The sequence below is a fragment of the Salmo salar genome, chromosome 09, assembly GCF_965601325.2.
Source record: "Salmo salar chromosome 09, fSalSal1, whole genome shotgun sequence".
NCBI lineage: Eukaryota > Metazoa > Chordata > Actinopteri > Salmoniformes > Salmonidae > Salmo > Salmo salar.
The window spans coordinates 40459599-40477013 of record NC_138299.1 but is presented as its reverse complement, the minus strand read 5'-3'; the positions used below and the strand labels follow the sequence as shown (position 1 = coordinate 40477013).

Here is a 17415-nt window from a genome sequence, read left to right as displayed (position 1 = left end):
AGATCCTTCAGATCTGAACATCTGAAAAGGGCTAGGATGATTAGGGACCGGCTGGCTGTTTTAAAGACCATGATCACATTCTGAGATGACATAATACTAAGAGAGTAGACATTGTGTGCTTTGTGAAAATGGATGTTAGATGTTGCAGTAGTCTACCTCCTGGTTTTGTAGCTGTGTCTCAGCGTTCTCTGTCAGCAGCACAGGACCAGAGAACAGGGTGTTCTCCACACCATCCAGCCAGGAGGAGGTAGCTGACACGGCCTGGTAGAGATGCTGCTCCATGGGGATCACCTTGCCCTCAGAGGCCCCAGTCTTTGACAGAGATACCAGGGTTGAGGTCAATTCCATTTCAATACAGTCAATTCAAGAACAGAAATTCCCATTTCAATTCAGTCAATTCAGGAAGGATTTACTGAGCTGAAATGGAATTGTCCCCATTCCTGATAGATACAGTGCATAGCTGAACTGTATATTTCCATACATAAACATAATTCAACAACAGAAAACAAGGACAACATACAGTACAATAACAGTGATGTTATAGTGTTATAACCTACTTGACAAGACATCTCCTCCATCGTTTGGCTGAAACCCTCATATAACGTCTTCAGTGAAGATGTATCCTCTGTTTTACCCATCCCTCCTTTAAACAGGGTCCCAGCGGCAGTTCTGGAGTAAACCTGGAACAGAGTATAGCCACGTCACCATCAGACATCACAGTACAGTACCTCAGAGGATATGAGTTCAGAATGATTTATAAAAGTACTTGCTACAGCTCAGCGGGAAAATCTGTTTGAAATAACGTAATTACAACCAGAACTGCCTTTCAACCAGTGTTGCCTGCTGGGAGTAGGCGTTGATGGACGGTGAGGTCAGTACCTGTTGCTTGTGGTCTTGTTCCAGGGTTTTCTGTAGGAGCTGGAGCTTGGTGCGCAGGTCTTTCCTCAGGCTCTCCCACCTCTGTCTCATCTGGTATTGGGCAGCCCGGGTCTCTCGCTCCAGCAGTATCTCCGGAGAGAAGGGCTCTGTCATACTACACACCAAAAACATAATGTGAAGCAAAGAACCTCAACAGACCAAAAACATATACAATATCACATAACGTAAAAACATGATACACTACAGAAGATAAAGTGCTGGAAAGTCAACAGAATCTCCATGTCAGACCATTGTGTTGCTGTTCTCTCAGGTGTTTATACCTGACACTGCTAGGTGAGGCCTGCTTTATCAGGATCTCCTCTCCTCTACTGGCTACAGACTGTAACAGCTTCTTCTGTTCAGCTAGCTGCTCCTCCAGCTCCTAAACAACAACACACAAACGTGATCAGTCTGCTTCTCTTTGAATGAAGGATTGTTAGTTTGTTCATTCATTCATTCATTCATTCATTCATTCATTCATTCATTCAAACAAACAGGATCTTTCACACACGGACATGGCATTGATAGTGGGAGTATGTGTGAGGGAGAAAGACTTCCCTACCCTCTGTCTCTGGAGGCTGTCCTGGTGGTGTTGTGAGAGTGTGGTGTGGGCCTGGACCAGGCGGTCCTGCACGCTGGGCCCCTGAGACAGAGTGGAGTCAGACTCTCTGTCCTCCTGGTCCTGCAGAGAGCCATGGAACCGGACACAGGCAGAGAGAGGGTTACTTATGGAAACAGTTGTGAGCAAAAAGACAAGAGATATGGTTATTCATGTAAGGATTCGTTTGATTCATATCTTGACAACAAGACCGACCAAACATCAAGGCTAGGTTAAGGCTGGGTTAAGGCTAGGTGAAGAGGGCACGACAAAGCCTATTTATAAAGATTTGGCATGGGTCCAGAGATCCTCAAATGGTTCTACAGCTGCAACATCGAGAGCATCCTGACTGGTTGCATCACTGCCTGGTACGGCAACTGCTCGGCCTCTGATTGCAAGGCACTACAGAGGGTAGTGCGTACGGCCCAGTACATCACTGGGGCTAAGCTGCCTGCCATCCAGGACCTCTACACCAGGCGATGTCAGAGGAAGGCCCTAAAAATTGTCAAAGACCCCAGCCACCCCAGTCATAGACTGTTCTCTCTACTACCGCATCTCATGTAGAGCACTTTAGTCAGAGTTACAGGTATCCAGAAAAAAGCCTGACCTGGATGTTGATGTGTTTGTCCTGCAGCATCCTCTGCAGCTCCAGCAGACTTCCCTTCAGCGTCCGCAGCTTCCTGGCCAGCTGCTCTGTGTCCTCCCTCATGTCCAGCCACGTCTCCTGCCTTCCCTCCAGAAGCAGGCTCTCGCTGCGCATGGTCAGCTCCGACAGGGCCACCACCTTCTGCTCTATCTCCTGCAGCATGTTCTGGAGCAGCAGGAGAGAGGCCAGCTCAAACATCGTGCTGCCTTCCAAGTGTACCCTTCAGTCAATCAGGCGCCAGGCAGACAGTTAACCAGGCCCACCAGGCAGACAGTTAACCGAACCCACCAGGCAGACAGTTAACCAGGCCCACCAGGCAGACAGTTAACCGAACCCACCAGGCAGACAGTTAACCGGGCCCACCAGGCAGCCAGTTAACCGGGCCCACCAGGCAGCCAGTTAACCGGGCCCACCAGGCAGCCAGTTAACCGGGCCCACCAGGCAGACAGTTAACCAGGCCCACCAGGCAGCCAGTTAACCAGGCCCACCAGGCAGACAGTTAACCAGGCCCACCAGGCAGACAGTTAACCAGGCCCACCAGGCAGACAGTTAACCAGGCCCACCAGGCAGACAGTTAACCAGGCCCACCAGGCAGACAGTTAACCGGGCCCACCAGGCAGACAGTTAACCGGGCCCACCAGGCAGACAGTTAACCGGGCCCACCAGGTAGACAGTTAACCGGGCCCACCAGGCAGACAGTTAACCGAACCCACCAGGCAGACAGTTAACCAGGCCCACCAGGCAGACAGTTAACCAGGCCCACCAGGCAGACAGTTAACCAGGCCCACCAGGCAGACAGTTAACCGGGCCCACCAGGCAGACAGTTAACCGGGCCCACCAGGCAGACAGTTAACCGGGCCCACCAGGTAGACAGTTAACCGGGCCCACCAGGCAGACAGTTAACCGAACCCACCAGGCAGACAGTTAACCAGGCCCACCAGGCAGACAGTTAACCAGGCCCACCAGGCAGACAGTTAACCGGGCCCACCAGGCAGACAGTTAACCGAACCCACCAGGCAGACAGTTAACCGGGCCCACCAGGCAGACAGTTAACCAGGCCCACCAGGCAGACAGTTAACCAGGCCCACCAGGCAGACAGTTAACCAGGCCCACCAGGCAGACAGTTAAGTGGACCCCCAGGCCCATGGTCTGTATAGACCCCTTCATTAGCAGCAGGTCTCTCATCATTGTAGGGCCACCTCCCTACCAACACCCTCGCCTCCCTAACAACACAGCACACTACCACTAATCCTTCACGTCCCATGTTCAGTATACATGTTCCCGCTCAACTATAGATTCCCAGGTGGCCTGGATCACAATAGGTCCTTGCAATGAAAAGATACTGGAGCTACCACAGAAGACCCAAAGATTCCTACATGAAGGGTTAATCCTCCATTAAGATGAGACCCATAGCCTTGCCTAAGTGTATATCGGTAAGTTAAACAGGTCTCTTCAAGAAAGGGAGTGACTCCCCCCTCCCCCTCCCCCTCCCCCTCATCCTCCACCCTCCCTGCCTGTCAGTTGGGATTCCATACTTTGATATTCCAGTAGGCTGGCCCACTTCCGCCACCAACCAATCCCTGCAGTCGGAATTCAATTAATCTAACGAATAAGCCAGCCCCCCTGCTGACCCGACCCCTATATTGTCACTGAATAGGCCCCAAGTAGAGACACAAAAGACATCTGCATAATCTGCCTAACTAGACTAGTGTTACAGCCGCTTAGTAACCTAACCAATCCCCTGAAGGCAGCCCCGCCCTCTAACTATGCTGCTAACACTCTTGTTTACTGCTGCCAGGTTTCTACCCCGCGGGGTGGATCCATATGTGAGAGGCAGAATCAAAAAGCAGGAGTTATAGTGAGATTTAATCATTGGAAGTTAAATGAACGGCTGGGTAAAAGGGGAAAACTCATGTGAATCACTGAGGAACTGTTAAACAAAGGGACTCTGTGTGTGTGCATGTGTGTGTCTGTGCATATTTACGTGTGTGTGTGCGTGCGTGCCTGTGTGTGTGTGTGCGTGTGTGTGTTTATCTGCCAGTAGGGGGACCTCTGTTCTAACCTGGCCGTCTATGAGCTGCTCCTCCTCAGCACTGGGACAGAGGGCTTCGCGGGTGCTGAGCAGCCATTGGTCAATCTGGTCAGCTTGGTTGAGGTAATGTTGTAAGGTCTGCTCCTGATGCTGCTCCTCTAGACGGTCACTGACACGCTCCTGATGCTGCTCCTCTAGACGGTCACTGACACGCTCCTGATGCTGCTCCTCTAGACGGTCACTGACACGCTCCTGATGTTGCTCCTCTAGACGGTCACTGACACGCTCCTGATGCTGCTCCTCTAGACGGTCACTGACACGCTCCTGATGCTGCTCCTCTAGACGGTCACTGACACGCTCCTGATGCTGCTCCTCTAGACGGTCACTGACACGCTCCTGATGCTGCTCCTCTAGACGGTCACTGACACGCTCCTGATGCTGCTCCTCTAGACGGTCACTGACACGCTCCTGATGCTGCTCCTCTAGACGGTCACTGACACGCTCCTGATGCTGCTCCTCTAGACGGTCACTGACACGCTCCTGATGCTGCTCCTCTAGACGGTCACTGACACGCTCCTGGACAGACCAGGGCAGCACGGGACAAGACATCACATGAAATATGCTAGGCACAGCTAGTTGTTATGCTCACGAAGCTTGACTCCTCAATTTACATACTTTTAATGGCCATCTCAACTTAGACACTCAAACCTTCAAATCTACTGCTTAATTAACATCTGATCAAAATCAAATAAAATGTAGTTTGTCACGTGCGCTGAACACAATCTTTCCGTGAAATGCAAAAATTCGCTAAATAAACTAAAGGAAAAATAGTAACGCAATAAAATATCAATAAAAATCTGAGGCAGTGTCAGTGCCCCTATCTGTCACAGATATAGAACACGGAGCTTGACTACCTCCAGTAGCTGTCGTTCTCCTGAGGCCTTCATCTGTATGGTGGCCATGTCGTCCACAGCAGCAGAACCAAGCTCGTCTGAGAAGCTGGTCTGCAGCTTGTCTATCTCCTCCTGCGGCCTCTGAACCTCCTCCACCCCGGCCTGGTAGAGGAAATAACAGTGTTAGTTAGGATGGGAAGGCTATGCTGAGCACTGAGCATTGATTAGGGTTGGAACCATAATATTACATTGTAGTTGACGAATATGGAAAACATAGGGTCATGCGGAAATTGGTATCTTGAGCATAGCGAAATGTTATGTTTTCTGTCTCAAGTGATTCTGATACTCCCTTACCTGATGGGCTTCCATATGACTATCTGTGCTCCGGTCAGCCTCCAGTGGCTTGTTGAGTTTGGCCTCCATCTTAGAGGAGATAGACTGAAGAGAACCCTGGTCGCACTGCTGCTTCTCCAGCACCTCATACAGAGACCTCTGCTTCTCACTGATCTGAACAGGAGAGGACATAGCAGTAGTCAAAAATAGTTGTACTTCACAGTTGATTTGTAAACTTTTCCACATAGTTGAGGTAGTCAAACATAAAAGCAAGTGAGGATAGGACATACACTACCGTTCAAAAGTTTGGGGTCACTTAGAAATGTCCTTGTTTTTCAAAGAAAAGCACATTTTTTGTCCATTAAAATAACATCAAATTGATCAGAAATACAGTGTAGACATTGTTGATAATGTTGTAAATGACTACTGTAGCTGGAAACGGCAGATTTTTTTTAATGGAATATCTACATAGGTGTACAGAGGCCCATTATCAGCAACCATCACTCCTGTGTTCCAATGGCACGTTGTGTTAGCTAATCCAAGTTTATCATTTTAAAAGGCTAATTGATCATTAGAAAACCCTTTTGAAATTATGTTAGCACACCTGAAAACTGTTGTTCTGATTAAAGAATCAATAAAACTGGCCTTCTTTAGACTAGTTGAGTATCTGGAGCGTCAGCATTTGTGGGTTCGATTACAGGCTCAAAATGGCCAGAAACAAAGTCTTTCTTCTGAAACTCGTCAGTCTATTCTTGTTCTGAGAAATGAAGGCTATTCCTTGCGAGAAATTGCCAAGAAACTGAAGATCTCATACCAAACTTTTGACACCAAACTTTTGAACGGTAGTGTAGGTAGCAGCATAAATTAGGTATATATGAATTGCGTACCACATTCTTCAGGGTCTCCCAGGAGCGTTGAAGGTCATCTAGGTTAGCCTCAGATTCAAACGTCGGGTTATTTAGCTCCTGTATGGGAGCTCTGGGGAGGGTGTCTCGTCCCATCTGAAAGAAGACAACACAAGTGAGCAAAATAAGCTTTCACAGATAGAGGGGTTGATGTGTAAGCCTTCACAGATAGAGGAGTTGATGTGTAAGCCTACACAGATAGGAGTTGATGTGTAAGCCTTCACAGATAGGAGTTGATGTGTAAGCCTTCACAGATAGAGGGTTTGATGTGTAAGCCTTCACAGATAGAGGGGTTGATGTGTAAGCCTTCACAGATAGAGGGGTTGATGTGTAAGCCTTCACAGATAGAGGGGTTGATGTGCAAGCCTTCACAGATAGAGGGGTTGATGTGTAAGCCTTCACAGATAGAGGGGTTGATGCGTAAGCCTTCACAGAGAGGCACCACAGTGTTACTTGGTGTATAGGTCGGTAAACATTAAGGTATGTGGGCAGGAACTTAGTGGAGAAGTACAGTAGCCAGTAGCTATGAGTTAATCAGTGCTAATGCAATGGATTTAATACAGGATGACAGGGGATGGAGAGAGAGAAGAGAGAGAGAGGAAGAGAGAGGGCGAGAGAGAGAGAAAGCGAGAGAGTGCTCAGTAGGTGATACCTGGGTGTGAGTGCTGGGAGAAGGGGAGCGACAGACAGGAGAGGAGATCTCACTGCTGGTACCCTCCTCCCCAGACTCTTCGATGACGGGGGACAGAAGGGTGTGACAGCGGCCAGCTGTCATCTGACACACCGCAGGACAGTTAGAGAGGACAGATACACAAAGAGCATTCACGTTTTAGAGACAGTCCATCACCAAGATGGTTTGAGTTAGTTAATCAATCAGATAATTCATGCAGAACTCAGTAAGACTAGCACATTCAGCAGTCTTTCTGACAGACAGCATGCTAGACGGGAGATTCCAGATTTGATGAAGGGTCGCAGGATTAACAGTGGAGTGATTTGTCTGAGTTAGTTAATTACCGGTAATCAGAAAATACATGCAGTACAAAACACATCATTAGTAAAGGAGGGGAGTCAGCCAGTCACCATAAGAACAGACGGTTTGTCTGTGTCTCCATCCAGGTCCTCCACAGTAAGCCCCGCCCGCTCCGTGTCACTCACAGTGAGTAGCATGGTGTCGTGTTTGGCCTTCACAGTCAGCATCTTACACTTGGAGTTCAGACTGGCTATCTCCTCCTGGTAACCCTTGATTTTCTGGGCCAGCTCCTGTTAGTAGCATCCCAATCACAGTCAGTGGTTATGGTCACAACAAGGGAGCTAAGCATCTATATACACTGTAGGCATACACTTATACAATGTTTATTTAGTTTATTTTTACATTTGTTTTGGATACCTACTTATCAGAACCAGTACCATAATCTAGAGGTTTTCAATTCCTTTATATATGCAAAATATTAGATTTTCTTCCACTGTCAATGTGGTGTACTATACCTCATGGTGTAGGATCTGAGCCTGCAGTTCCTGGATGTTGCTGGTGGGAATGGGTTGGTCCTGGATGACCCTGTGGGCGTCCTCTATCAGCCCCTGGAAATGCTTCGCCTCCTGCTCATACTGCTCATACTGCACAACAGCCTCCTACAGAAGGACAGGAAACCAAGGAACGTCAATACTGGTGCACAATGTAGGATGTGAACTGTTCGTGGCTTGCAGGTGTGGCTAACTGGATTTGAAACCCTGGTCTTCTGTGTGCCTCAAGACTGTTGTTATGTTGAGCTAAAACCTAGGCATTAGCTCGGGGAATTAACACAAGTCTTCAGTCACAGGCAGTCTTATTCATTATGCGGTTTCTCATCCGTTACACAATGTGCTGCGGCCTCCCTACCTGTAGAATGTTGCATTGCTGTATTGCAACATGCTGTAGCTGGCTGGCCTCCTGCTGTAGGCCCAGTGCTGTGTGACAGATAGCCAGGCCAGGCATCACCTCCTCTGGGACACGCAGTGCGCTCTGACACAGCTGCACTGCCTGCACCTGCTGCTTGAAGCCCTCCATCTCTGACAGCACACGCTAGGAGAACAGACAGGAGGAAACTTTACATTCTACCGTCAAGCCTTAAGTAAGTGTGAGACGTAGGTAGGAGAAGTAGAAAGAGACAGAGAAAGAAGAGGATGTGAAGATGAAGAACAACAACAACAACAAGATATGAGAATAAAATGCTATTTAAAATTCTGTGTTATTCTCTGGTTAAAGTAGAATTGAAGTTAGCTACCTGTCTCTGGGCCAGTTGTTCTTTGAGACTCTGTCGGGCAAGTTCAGGAGAGGTCAGTGTAGCTTGGACCTGTTCCAGAGCCACTTGTAGGGTCTTCACCTCGTACTCCAAAGGCTCCATACTCTGAGGGGACGACACAGGACACACACGGGTTATTCTTGGAACCCAGAACCAAATCTAGTGAGTGCTAGCTGGCTGGCTAACCAATTCATGTTAACCGCCTGTCAATAGGACTACACACAGGTCAATCAATCAAATATGTTTTTATGTACAGGTGAGAATAACACTGAGATGCTAAAAGCTATTTACACATTGACAAAATTATGCACAACGACTGACTCTGAAACAAAGACTAACAACAATGCAACAGTAAATTCCGATGCTAGGCTAAATGCTAAGCCAGTGTATTCAGTATGTCTGAGTCAGTACCTTGGCTGCGTCCTGAAGGCTCTGCAGCCGTGTCCTGATGGTCTGCTGGAGCTCCTCGGTGTGGCGGCTCAGCTCACACACCTGCTGGGACATGTTCTCTGTCTGCAGCACCTCAGACAGCAGTTCCACCTTCTCTCCCATGGCCTGCAGGTCCCCATGGAGCTCTCGAGACTCACGCAGCATGGACTGATGATGGGGAGAGGAGGAAGACAACACAATACAGGTAATGAATGGAGTAAGAGGACACTGTCTATGAAAATGAGTGCAACCTAGTGATGGATGAATCCTGAGAGGTGCCGGTTAAAGAGAACCAACATCCTGGATCCCTGGTTAGAGGGAGAATGATAGGACAGGGTAACAGAACACACACACACACACACACACACACACACACCATCGCTGCAGAGGGTACAGTGGAAGTGAACAGCGAGAGGGTTTAATACAGTTTGTATTAGCATTTTAATCCAGCAGCTCTCCATCATGTGTTTATTCATGTCGATCTCCACCCACCTCGTCCATCCTTATCTGTTCCTGCAGATGAGAGGAGGAGTTCCAGATGATGTTGGCCCTCACCAGGCCCTTGGCTTTCTCCGACCACCTCACTATGAAGTCCAGCATCTCATTGTACTCCTCTAGATGGGTCCCTGCCTGGAGGGAGAGATAACAAGAGAGGCAATGAGGAACTAGGGAACAGGCGTCAGGGAATTGGACACCTTAGTGACACAGACAATGTGTGTTATGATATTACTAGGATTAAAAGTCAAATGGCCCCATGTAAACACTCTGGGCTGGGCAACACCGTACATTGATGCCATCTCTTCAGGGTTACAACAACACTCAACAGTGTAACAACAACTAGACTTCACATGTATTTTGTATTTTTACCCAACCTTTTCTTGATACAATTGGTTCCTAACCTTTTTGAACCAGATGGTCCTACACTCGGCCAGTCTGGCAGTGTGGTGGTGGATGTCTCCTAACTTGATGATGGCATCACTCAGCTGTTTGGCCAAGATGGGGTTTCGTCTTCCGAACTCCTGGACCGCAGCATCCAGCTCTGACAGAGTCCGATGACAGCTCTCCAGGTCATCACAAAGACACTGTGGAGAGCAGAGGAGAGAAACTCTGAGTTAATAAATAAACTGACTAAGATAACAGCTCTGTATGCTCATTCACTTTGTATGTAGAGGGAAAACAACACATGTTATGTAAGAGCAGAAAATAATATTTGGAATATTTGAGTTTACTTCCTGAATTTACTAAATTGACATGAAATTGACCCCAACCCTGATTAAGAGCCGTATGCATGAGCCTCTTCAGCTCGCGCTCACCTTGGTCTCGTCTTTAGCGTGATGGACATCGCTGGCTTTGTCATTGAGACTGGTGGAGATGGCTTTCATCTTCTCCGACACGTCATGGATCCTGGAACTGATGTCCTCCTTGATGTCTCTTGTCTTCTGGATCTCTTTCTCTTTGGACAGAACCTTGGGAAAATCAGAAGAGGAAGGAAATACACAAATCAACCCTGTTATAATGTACATCAGTAAAAGATAGTTGATATAGTGCGATTTCGAAATTTGGTTGTGCATCAGCAGGTAGCCTAGTGGTTAGAGTGTTGGACTTGTAACACGAAAGGTTGCAATATCGAATCCCTGAGCTGACAAGGTAAAAAAAAAAAAAAATAATAATCTGTCTTTCTGCCCCTGAACAAGGCAGTTAACCCACTGTTCCTAGGCTGTCATTGAAAATAAGAATTTGTTCTTAACTGACTTGCCTAGTTAAATAAAGGCAAATACATAAAAAAAAAACACAATTAGCCCATGTCATCAATTTTTGGGGGATTGGTAAGTTAGAATAGTGGCCAGCTATTTAAACTTGTAGTGAGAATGGTTGAATTACCAACCGGGGTGGGGCCCATTGATCATCAGTTATCGTATTAAAAACTGCAAACACCATATGGCAAAATGTGTAGAATTGCAGGAAATTAGTTATACAATTGCAAAACCTTCGCAAAATCTTACAATTGCAAAATGTAATGGATGTCTATCCATGCCCTACATAGTCCAGTACAGTACCTGGTCCTCGATGGCCCCCAGTGCTAGGGACACCTCAGCCAGCTGCATGGAGATCTCTGAGGGCAGGATGGTGTACAGATCCAGATACTTGCTCTGCTGCTGCTCAGCTATCTTATCCACATGCTGACGGTAGCCAATCACATCACCGTGAACCACCTGTACAATACATAAGAGAAACATGGTCATGTCCACATGTGCCAATACTCGAAAACAAGCAACTCACATAACAATTCTTTAATTCACACCACAGCTAGCATCGATCCCAGCCTGAGACTACGCCATAGCATACAATACTGCTTGAAACAACAGTTGAGTAAATGCCTTATGGAGTTTTGGCAATGAACTAGTTATTTTTGTGACAGAGTCATATGTAGTCAATAGAATGATGTGTTAGATGGTGTTAACTCTGTCTTTAGTTCCATAGGGTTTGCCAGCTGCTTACCTCCAGCTCCTGCAGCAGAGCATCTATATCTGAGGCGGGGTTGAGGAGCAGCTCCCTGGTCTCCTGGATCCAGGCTTTGACCACACTGAGATTCTTCTCTACCTCCTCTCTGTCCCTCAGCTCCACCCCAGCCTGGGTACGCTTGGTCTGCGCCTGCTGCAGCAGACTGGTGGAGGAGAGAAATAAAACCACTATTATCTGTATTCAAGAGTGAAGGCGATGGAAACTTTAACCCTATGTTCCTCTCGGAATGAAGAGGATTAAGTAAGTAATACTAAGCATTCAGGTCCTTCTTTATAGGCCTATTGAGTTGTTTATAATATAACCAACAGATCATATTCTAGCCTTGAAAGCAACGTCTAGAAATGACATTTGAAGGCTAATCTAATTTGTGAGTGACCAACTGATCCATGTAAAAAAAACAATATTGATTGTTTCAATACCTTTCCAGGTGGTCTTGTACTGCTCTGATCTCCTTGAGACTGGGTAGTTCGTCCTGTCCAGAGGTGGGTGATGGTGAAGGGACCTCCACGTCATGGAGCAGGCTGAGGGCATACTGACGCAGCAGGGTGAGGGAGGACAGCTCTCTCTCTACATCCTGGATTAGCAGCTCATGCTGGTCCAACACAGACTGTAGGGTAGCCTTGGAGGCCTTCTCCACAACACAGTCTATAATACGGCTCTGTAGATCCTCCACCATGCTCCTCAGCTTCACCATCTGAAATGAACGAAGACAGGCACATGTAAAATACTTTGCTGTACCTATTTAGCCTTGTTCCAGATGTGTTTATGCTTATATACCGCAGCAAACATCTATGGCAGGTTGTTATGTCAAACATAAGCTGTAAGCACTAACATATGGATCAGGCTAGGATCTATAATGTCAGGATATATGGGGAACAGATACACAATACAGTATATGCTATTAGTATACTGTTTAGTTCCTACTATTGTCTTCTCTACAGTTTATTTGTATAGGCTACAGCGTGAAATTGTACTATTTGAAGTACTATAAGAACCGCTTGGCGTTGTTTTGCTTAGTACTCACAACTCATCTAGTCATGTTTAATGTTTAGCGTTGCAATACCTTCTCTCTGAAGGTCCTCCACTCCTGGGCCGTCTCCTCCAGTACCCTCTCCTGCCCTCGTGCCACGCTGCGTAGCCGGGTCCAGCGCTGCCACACCGTGGTCATGGAGCGGCTGATCGTGGCCTTGCTGGCCTCACTCCCCACCAGCTCCAGTTGTGATGCCTGCTCCTCCAGCCCTGTCAGCTTCTCCTGGAACCCATTCACCATCGACACCAGGGACTGGCAGGGAGGAAGGAAGGAGGGAATATACACACAATGGAGGAGTCATTGTAAATCCACATATTACCCACTGGGCACAGACGTCAATTCAACGTCTATTCCATGTTGGTTCAACGTAGTTTCATTGAGACTGGGAATCAACAGCATTATTCAACCAGTGTGTGCCCAGAGGGTAAGTTCTTAACAAATCAAGTTCTCCCTGGAAAATGTTTACTAAAGTTCACTTTTTTGTGCTTTGATGACTAAAGATTAATGCGGATTACTCTTTCCTTAGCAAAGTAAGCAAGAATGTACAAGTCAAAATAAAAGACACTCTTTATTTTCCCATGGTCCTCTTTTACCCTGTGACTCCTGAGTTTCTCCTCGGCCTCCAGAAAGGTGGCAGCCTTTGCGGTGGAAAACTCAGTAAGTTTCTGCTCTGCCTCGTTCATCAGTTCAATCACCGTCTGCCTCGCCTCCTGGTAAGACTTCCACTTGGCCACACAGCTAGGGACAGTCAATTTAATTCAGTTATTGTCCCAATAGGACATTTCATGGTGCAGCCAAGTATTTACAGAAGATAGAACATACAGATGTAGTATCTTAATTAGATCACTCTTTTGTTGTTGCTGATAATATTCATGCACCACAGGAAATGCAGATGAGCTTCATGATTTACATAAATCCTGCGAAAACCCGCACTAACACATAGTGCAGGTTGCTGCAAATCATGTTGCTGCAGTATTATTTTTGCTGCAACAATACTGGCCAAAGTAAGATCCAACATCTGTGTGATACACTACATTGTGTTGGAGGGGGGACATGTGTTGGAGGGTATATCATGTCTAAGTTTCAATTGAGTATGTCATAATGATGACGATCACATTAAAACAATCCAGTCCAATCACTCTCGGTCTTGAGCTACCCATCTCTGCACCAACGTCTCGCTCTCTATATTCAAAACTTTTAAACCCTTATTGTCAATGTTTTGGTTACAACCTTTTCTTCTAATTCTGTACCTGATCAGGACGTCCTGGTGACTCTGCAGCTGATCCCGGACTTCCACTCCTCTCTGCTGAGCAGATTCCACATTCAGTCTGAGCTGTTCCTTGGTTGTGGGGTTAACCAGGTTCTCCAGTTGGGGGGGCAGAGCCTCCAACTCCTGCAGGTGGTCTAGGAACTTCTGCTCCCAGGAAAAAGGGAGAGAACAACTTCAACTCTTATCCTGTTGCGTAAATAAATTAACGAGTGCTTGAAGCTAGCCTGAGTGCTAGTCTGTGCTATCATGTCACTCTTTGTCATACTGAAATGTATCTGGCAAGAGCACCAACAGATCAGGGACCAAGCTAGCTTGCAACAGGCAACCCATCACATCAAACAAAGACAAAAAGGCCAACATTCATTAGATGCAATTAATTGAAGCTTTGTTTTAATTTTCTTATAGCATTGTGTCTTTAATAGAGCAGCCACCTGCTCTGAGGCCAGGATGTCCTCCTGCTGGCGGAGACACTCTTCGTAGTTCTCTACGTCCACCCCCAGACTGGCCAGCTGTAGGAAGGCCACAGCATCCTCCAGCCACTCACACGCAGACTGCATCCGGAAGTGGTACTTCTGACACAACGCCAAGGCCTGCTCCAGGGTGATCTGGAGAACAGACAGGGGAATCGAGAGGGTGAATATGTGAAGCCAACAACACCAATACATAATGTCAACCAATAGGTTCTGTTACTGCCATTATTACAGGTTTGCAAAATTCCATAAAACTTCCCAAAATTCTCAGATGGAATTCTCCAACCGGGATTTCTGAAAACCCCGGAAAAAACCCAACTCCCTTATATTGTAACATATTGAGACAGTATGATATTTTCTTACCTGTTTGGAACTCATGGCTTGCTGTACATCAGCCTGTAGCTTGGCCATCTCCTCCAGGCTCAGGTCAACGTGGGCTGGGACTAGTTCATTGGCGCTGGTGTACTTCTGCTTCTCCCTACTGCTCAGGGCCGCCACGATCCTCAGCCTGGACTGAACCTCATCCTGCATAATCTGCTGTTTCCTGATCTCTTCCTGGACCTTTTCTACCCTCACGTCCTCCACTACCACAGCACAGCCCAGCTCATCCCTGATATGCTGCAGCCAGTCTAGTGTTCTCTTCACCTCTGTCTCAAAGTCTTTACTCTGGACAAACCTATTCTCACACTCCACTATCAGCTCCCCCACGGCAGACTGTAGGGACTGCAGCTCCTCCTGCCAAAGGACCACCTGTTCCCTTGAGGTCTCATGGGCAGCCTTGTCCAGCTGAGGAGCCAAGTCATCCATCTGCTCCATGAGTCTGGAGAGGTGAGAGCTGGCGCTCTGAAGACTCCCGGCCAGGGCATGGTAATTCTTCAGCCTCTCCTCCGCCGACTGGGTCTCTGCATTGACCTTGACTAGCTGTTCTTTGGTAGCCTTTAGCTCAGAGTCCACCTGCATGGCCATGGCCTTGTGGTCCTCGAAGGACTCCAGTGTGTCGTTGAGATGCTCCACACGCTGTTCGATGAGCCTCTTGAGCCCATTGTAAAGGCTCACCAGCTGGGTCAACTCTTCAGGTCTCCAGGGTTGACCGGTGCTGCGGAAGCCTTCTTTCTTCTGGTTCAGTTCGCTGACAGCCAGACCAAGGTTGCCCAGATCTACCTGAAGAGCTTTGTAGTCGCTCAGTAAATTCACAACCTCCTCTGTCTGCAGACCAACAGGCTGCATCCCTAAGTTATGGAACTGCTCCTCAAGTTCTTTCAATGCATTATGAGTCACATCTATGAAGGAGGCGTACTCCTTTCTGGCTAGGATGGCCTGCTCGATCTTCTCCTGTTTCTCTTTGGCCAGAGCCAGTATGCTGTTGTATTTCTGTGGCAGGGCATTGAGTTTCTCATCCAAGTAACAGTGGTCCACTTCATTCAGAGTGGGCAGGATCTCCTGACCAGTTCTCTGGACGATCAGTAAGAGGTTTTCATATTCCATCGCCTGCTCTACTATCTGCCGGTACTTCAACAGCTGCACGTTTAGCTCCAAGTCGCCATTCATGAGGTTGATTTCAGGGAAGGTCACTATGTCTGCTTGTTTCAGCCACTGACACATCTTCTCCAGGTCTGCCTTGAAGTACTTCCTGGAGACAAGCACCTTGTCCAGTTCTTGGAGCCTCTGGACACATTTCTGCAGGGCTTTTTCAAAGATGTTCTGCAGCTCCTGCAGCTTGGTGAGCATCTCCACCTTCTCGTCCTGTATGGCGTCCTTCATCAGGTCTCTGCCCTGAGACCACAGGGAGGTCAGCTCGCTCTGGTAGGCCTTCAGGCTGCTCTGGATGTTCCTGCAGGCCTTAACCTGCTTGGCCAGGTTGTCAGGTAGCAGTGCGATGTACTCCTCCGCCTGGGCCTTCTTCTCATTCTGCTGGACCCAGGTGATGGACTGGTTGACAGCCTGCAAGAACTGGGTCCTCTCAGTGAAGGCCTTGCTGAGGTGCTTCCTGCGTTGAGCCACCTTTATTTAATTTGCACACAAAATACAATATATATATTTTTTATAACATGAGTTACAGTGTAAACATAAGGTATACATGCATGTGCAGGAGAGGTGAGAAACCCAAATAGCCTTTTATAAAACCTTCTCCCACCTTCACGCTGAGTGACTCCACCACGGCCTGAGTGTCTGAGATGAGCTGCTGCAGGCGCTGGCACTCGTTGAGCCCCAGGTGAGCCAGGACACGGTCAGCATCACTCATGGCCTGGGCCAGAAGCAGCTGCTTGGCCTCCAGTTCGCTGCAAATGCTGAGGTGGTCGAAGAGGAAGCTTTGGGCCAGCTCTGGAGGAGGACTCATCTTCATGGCTTCAGAAAGGCCTGGCTGCTGCTCCTCGGCCCACTCCCTGGCCTCCTTCAGACGGGCCTCCACCTGAATAGAATAGAGTAAAATAGATACTTTATTGTCCATTGATTAGAACTGAAATGTGTCTTCTGCCTTTTACAACACACACAGACCTTGGCCAAGTCCTCCAGGGTCAGCACAGAGTCCTGTATCTTCCTGTTGATGAGGCTCTGCAGCTGAACCCAGCGCTGCTCAAAATGGCTGATCTGTTCCTTCACCAGCTCCTTGTCGTCCAGGTTCAGGTGGTGGGTGACTTTCTGCCTCTGGTCCTTCAGGTCCTCCAGAGTTCCCTTCTGGTCTTCGAGAGCTATGGCGAGCTTCTTCAGTGCCTCCAAGTGCTCAGATGAACTTTCAGCATCAGTCCTAGGGAGGATATGAAAATATAAAATTACTGGATATTATAATGACTCTTTTTCAAAGTTAAGACATATTCTAATGAAAATAGAGTCATTAGAAGAAGTTCAGGTCTACTGCTGAAAGGGAATGTTTGAGAGACATTGTCATGGTTTTTATAATGATGGTACAGCTCTCAAACTCTTAAGTCATGTTACCACTGTCATGGCAACTATGACTATTCAGCTATTGATCCCACACAGAGTCAATCTTCTATTTACATAAACAGAGTGCTCTGGAGTCTGGTCCCACATCAATAGACTTTTGCAATGAAAGGGACTGCTCATTCACTAGCAAATAGCAACAAGACCTG

The 17415-nt window shown here is 47.6% G+C and overlaps 1 protein-coding gene across 5 annotated transcripts in view; it reads right to left on the bottom strand.

The window, feature by feature from the left end:
* LOC106611323 (nesprin-1) overlaps positions 1–17415 on the bottom strand; it is a 139081-nt gene that overhangs the window by 42050 nt on the left and 79616 nt on the right. For 4 of the 5 annotated variants that reach the window (XM_082955773.1, XM_082955771.1, XM_082955770.1 and 1 more), the window contains 29 exons: positions 16823–17072; positions 16461–16736; positions 14690–16327; positions 14288–14461; positions 13837–14000; positions 13180–13324; positions 12620–12838; positions 11976–12250; positions 11533–11698; positions 11091–11246; positions 10347–10499; positions 9933–10115; positions 9526–9663; positions 9016–9201; positions 8587–8709; positions 8202–8384; positions 7811–7954; positions 7406–7585; positions 6978–7100; positions 6308–6421; positions 5442–5594; positions 5109–5249; positions 4225–4770; positions 2124–2327; positions 1481–1600; positions 1200–1300; positions 880–1033; positions 558–680; positions 157–312 (listed from right to left, as the gene is read on the bottom strand). In XM_082955773.1, coding sequence (XP_082811899.1) covers positions 157–312; positions 558–680; positions 880–1033; positions 1200–1300; positions 1481–1600; positions 2124–2327; positions 4225–4770; positions 5109–5249; positions 5442–5594; positions 6308–6421; positions 6978–7100; positions 7406–7585; positions 7811–7954; positions 8202–8384; positions 8587–8709; positions 9016–9201; positions 9526–9663; positions 9933–10115; positions 10347–10499; positions 11091–11246; positions 11533–11698; positions 11976–12250; positions 12620–12838; positions 13180–13324; positions 13837–14000; positions 14288–14461; positions 14690–16327; positions 16461–16736; positions 16823–17072 — 6688 coding nt within the window. The remainder of the gene's footprint in view (positions 1–156; positions 313–557; positions 681–879; positions 1034–1199; positions 1301–1480; positions 1601–2123; positions 2328–4224; positions 4771–5108; positions 5250–5441; positions 5595–6307; positions 6422–6977; positions 7101–7405; positions 7586–7810; positions 7955–8201; positions 8385–8586; positions 8710–9015; positions 9202–9525; positions 9664–9932; positions 10116–10346; positions 10500–11090; positions 11247–11532; positions 11699–11975; positions 12251–12619; positions 12839–13179; positions 13325–13836; positions 14001–14287; positions 14462–14689; positions 16328–16460; positions 16737–16822; positions 17073–17415) is intronic. The other variant, XM_082955769.1, reaches the window with a different exon arrangement.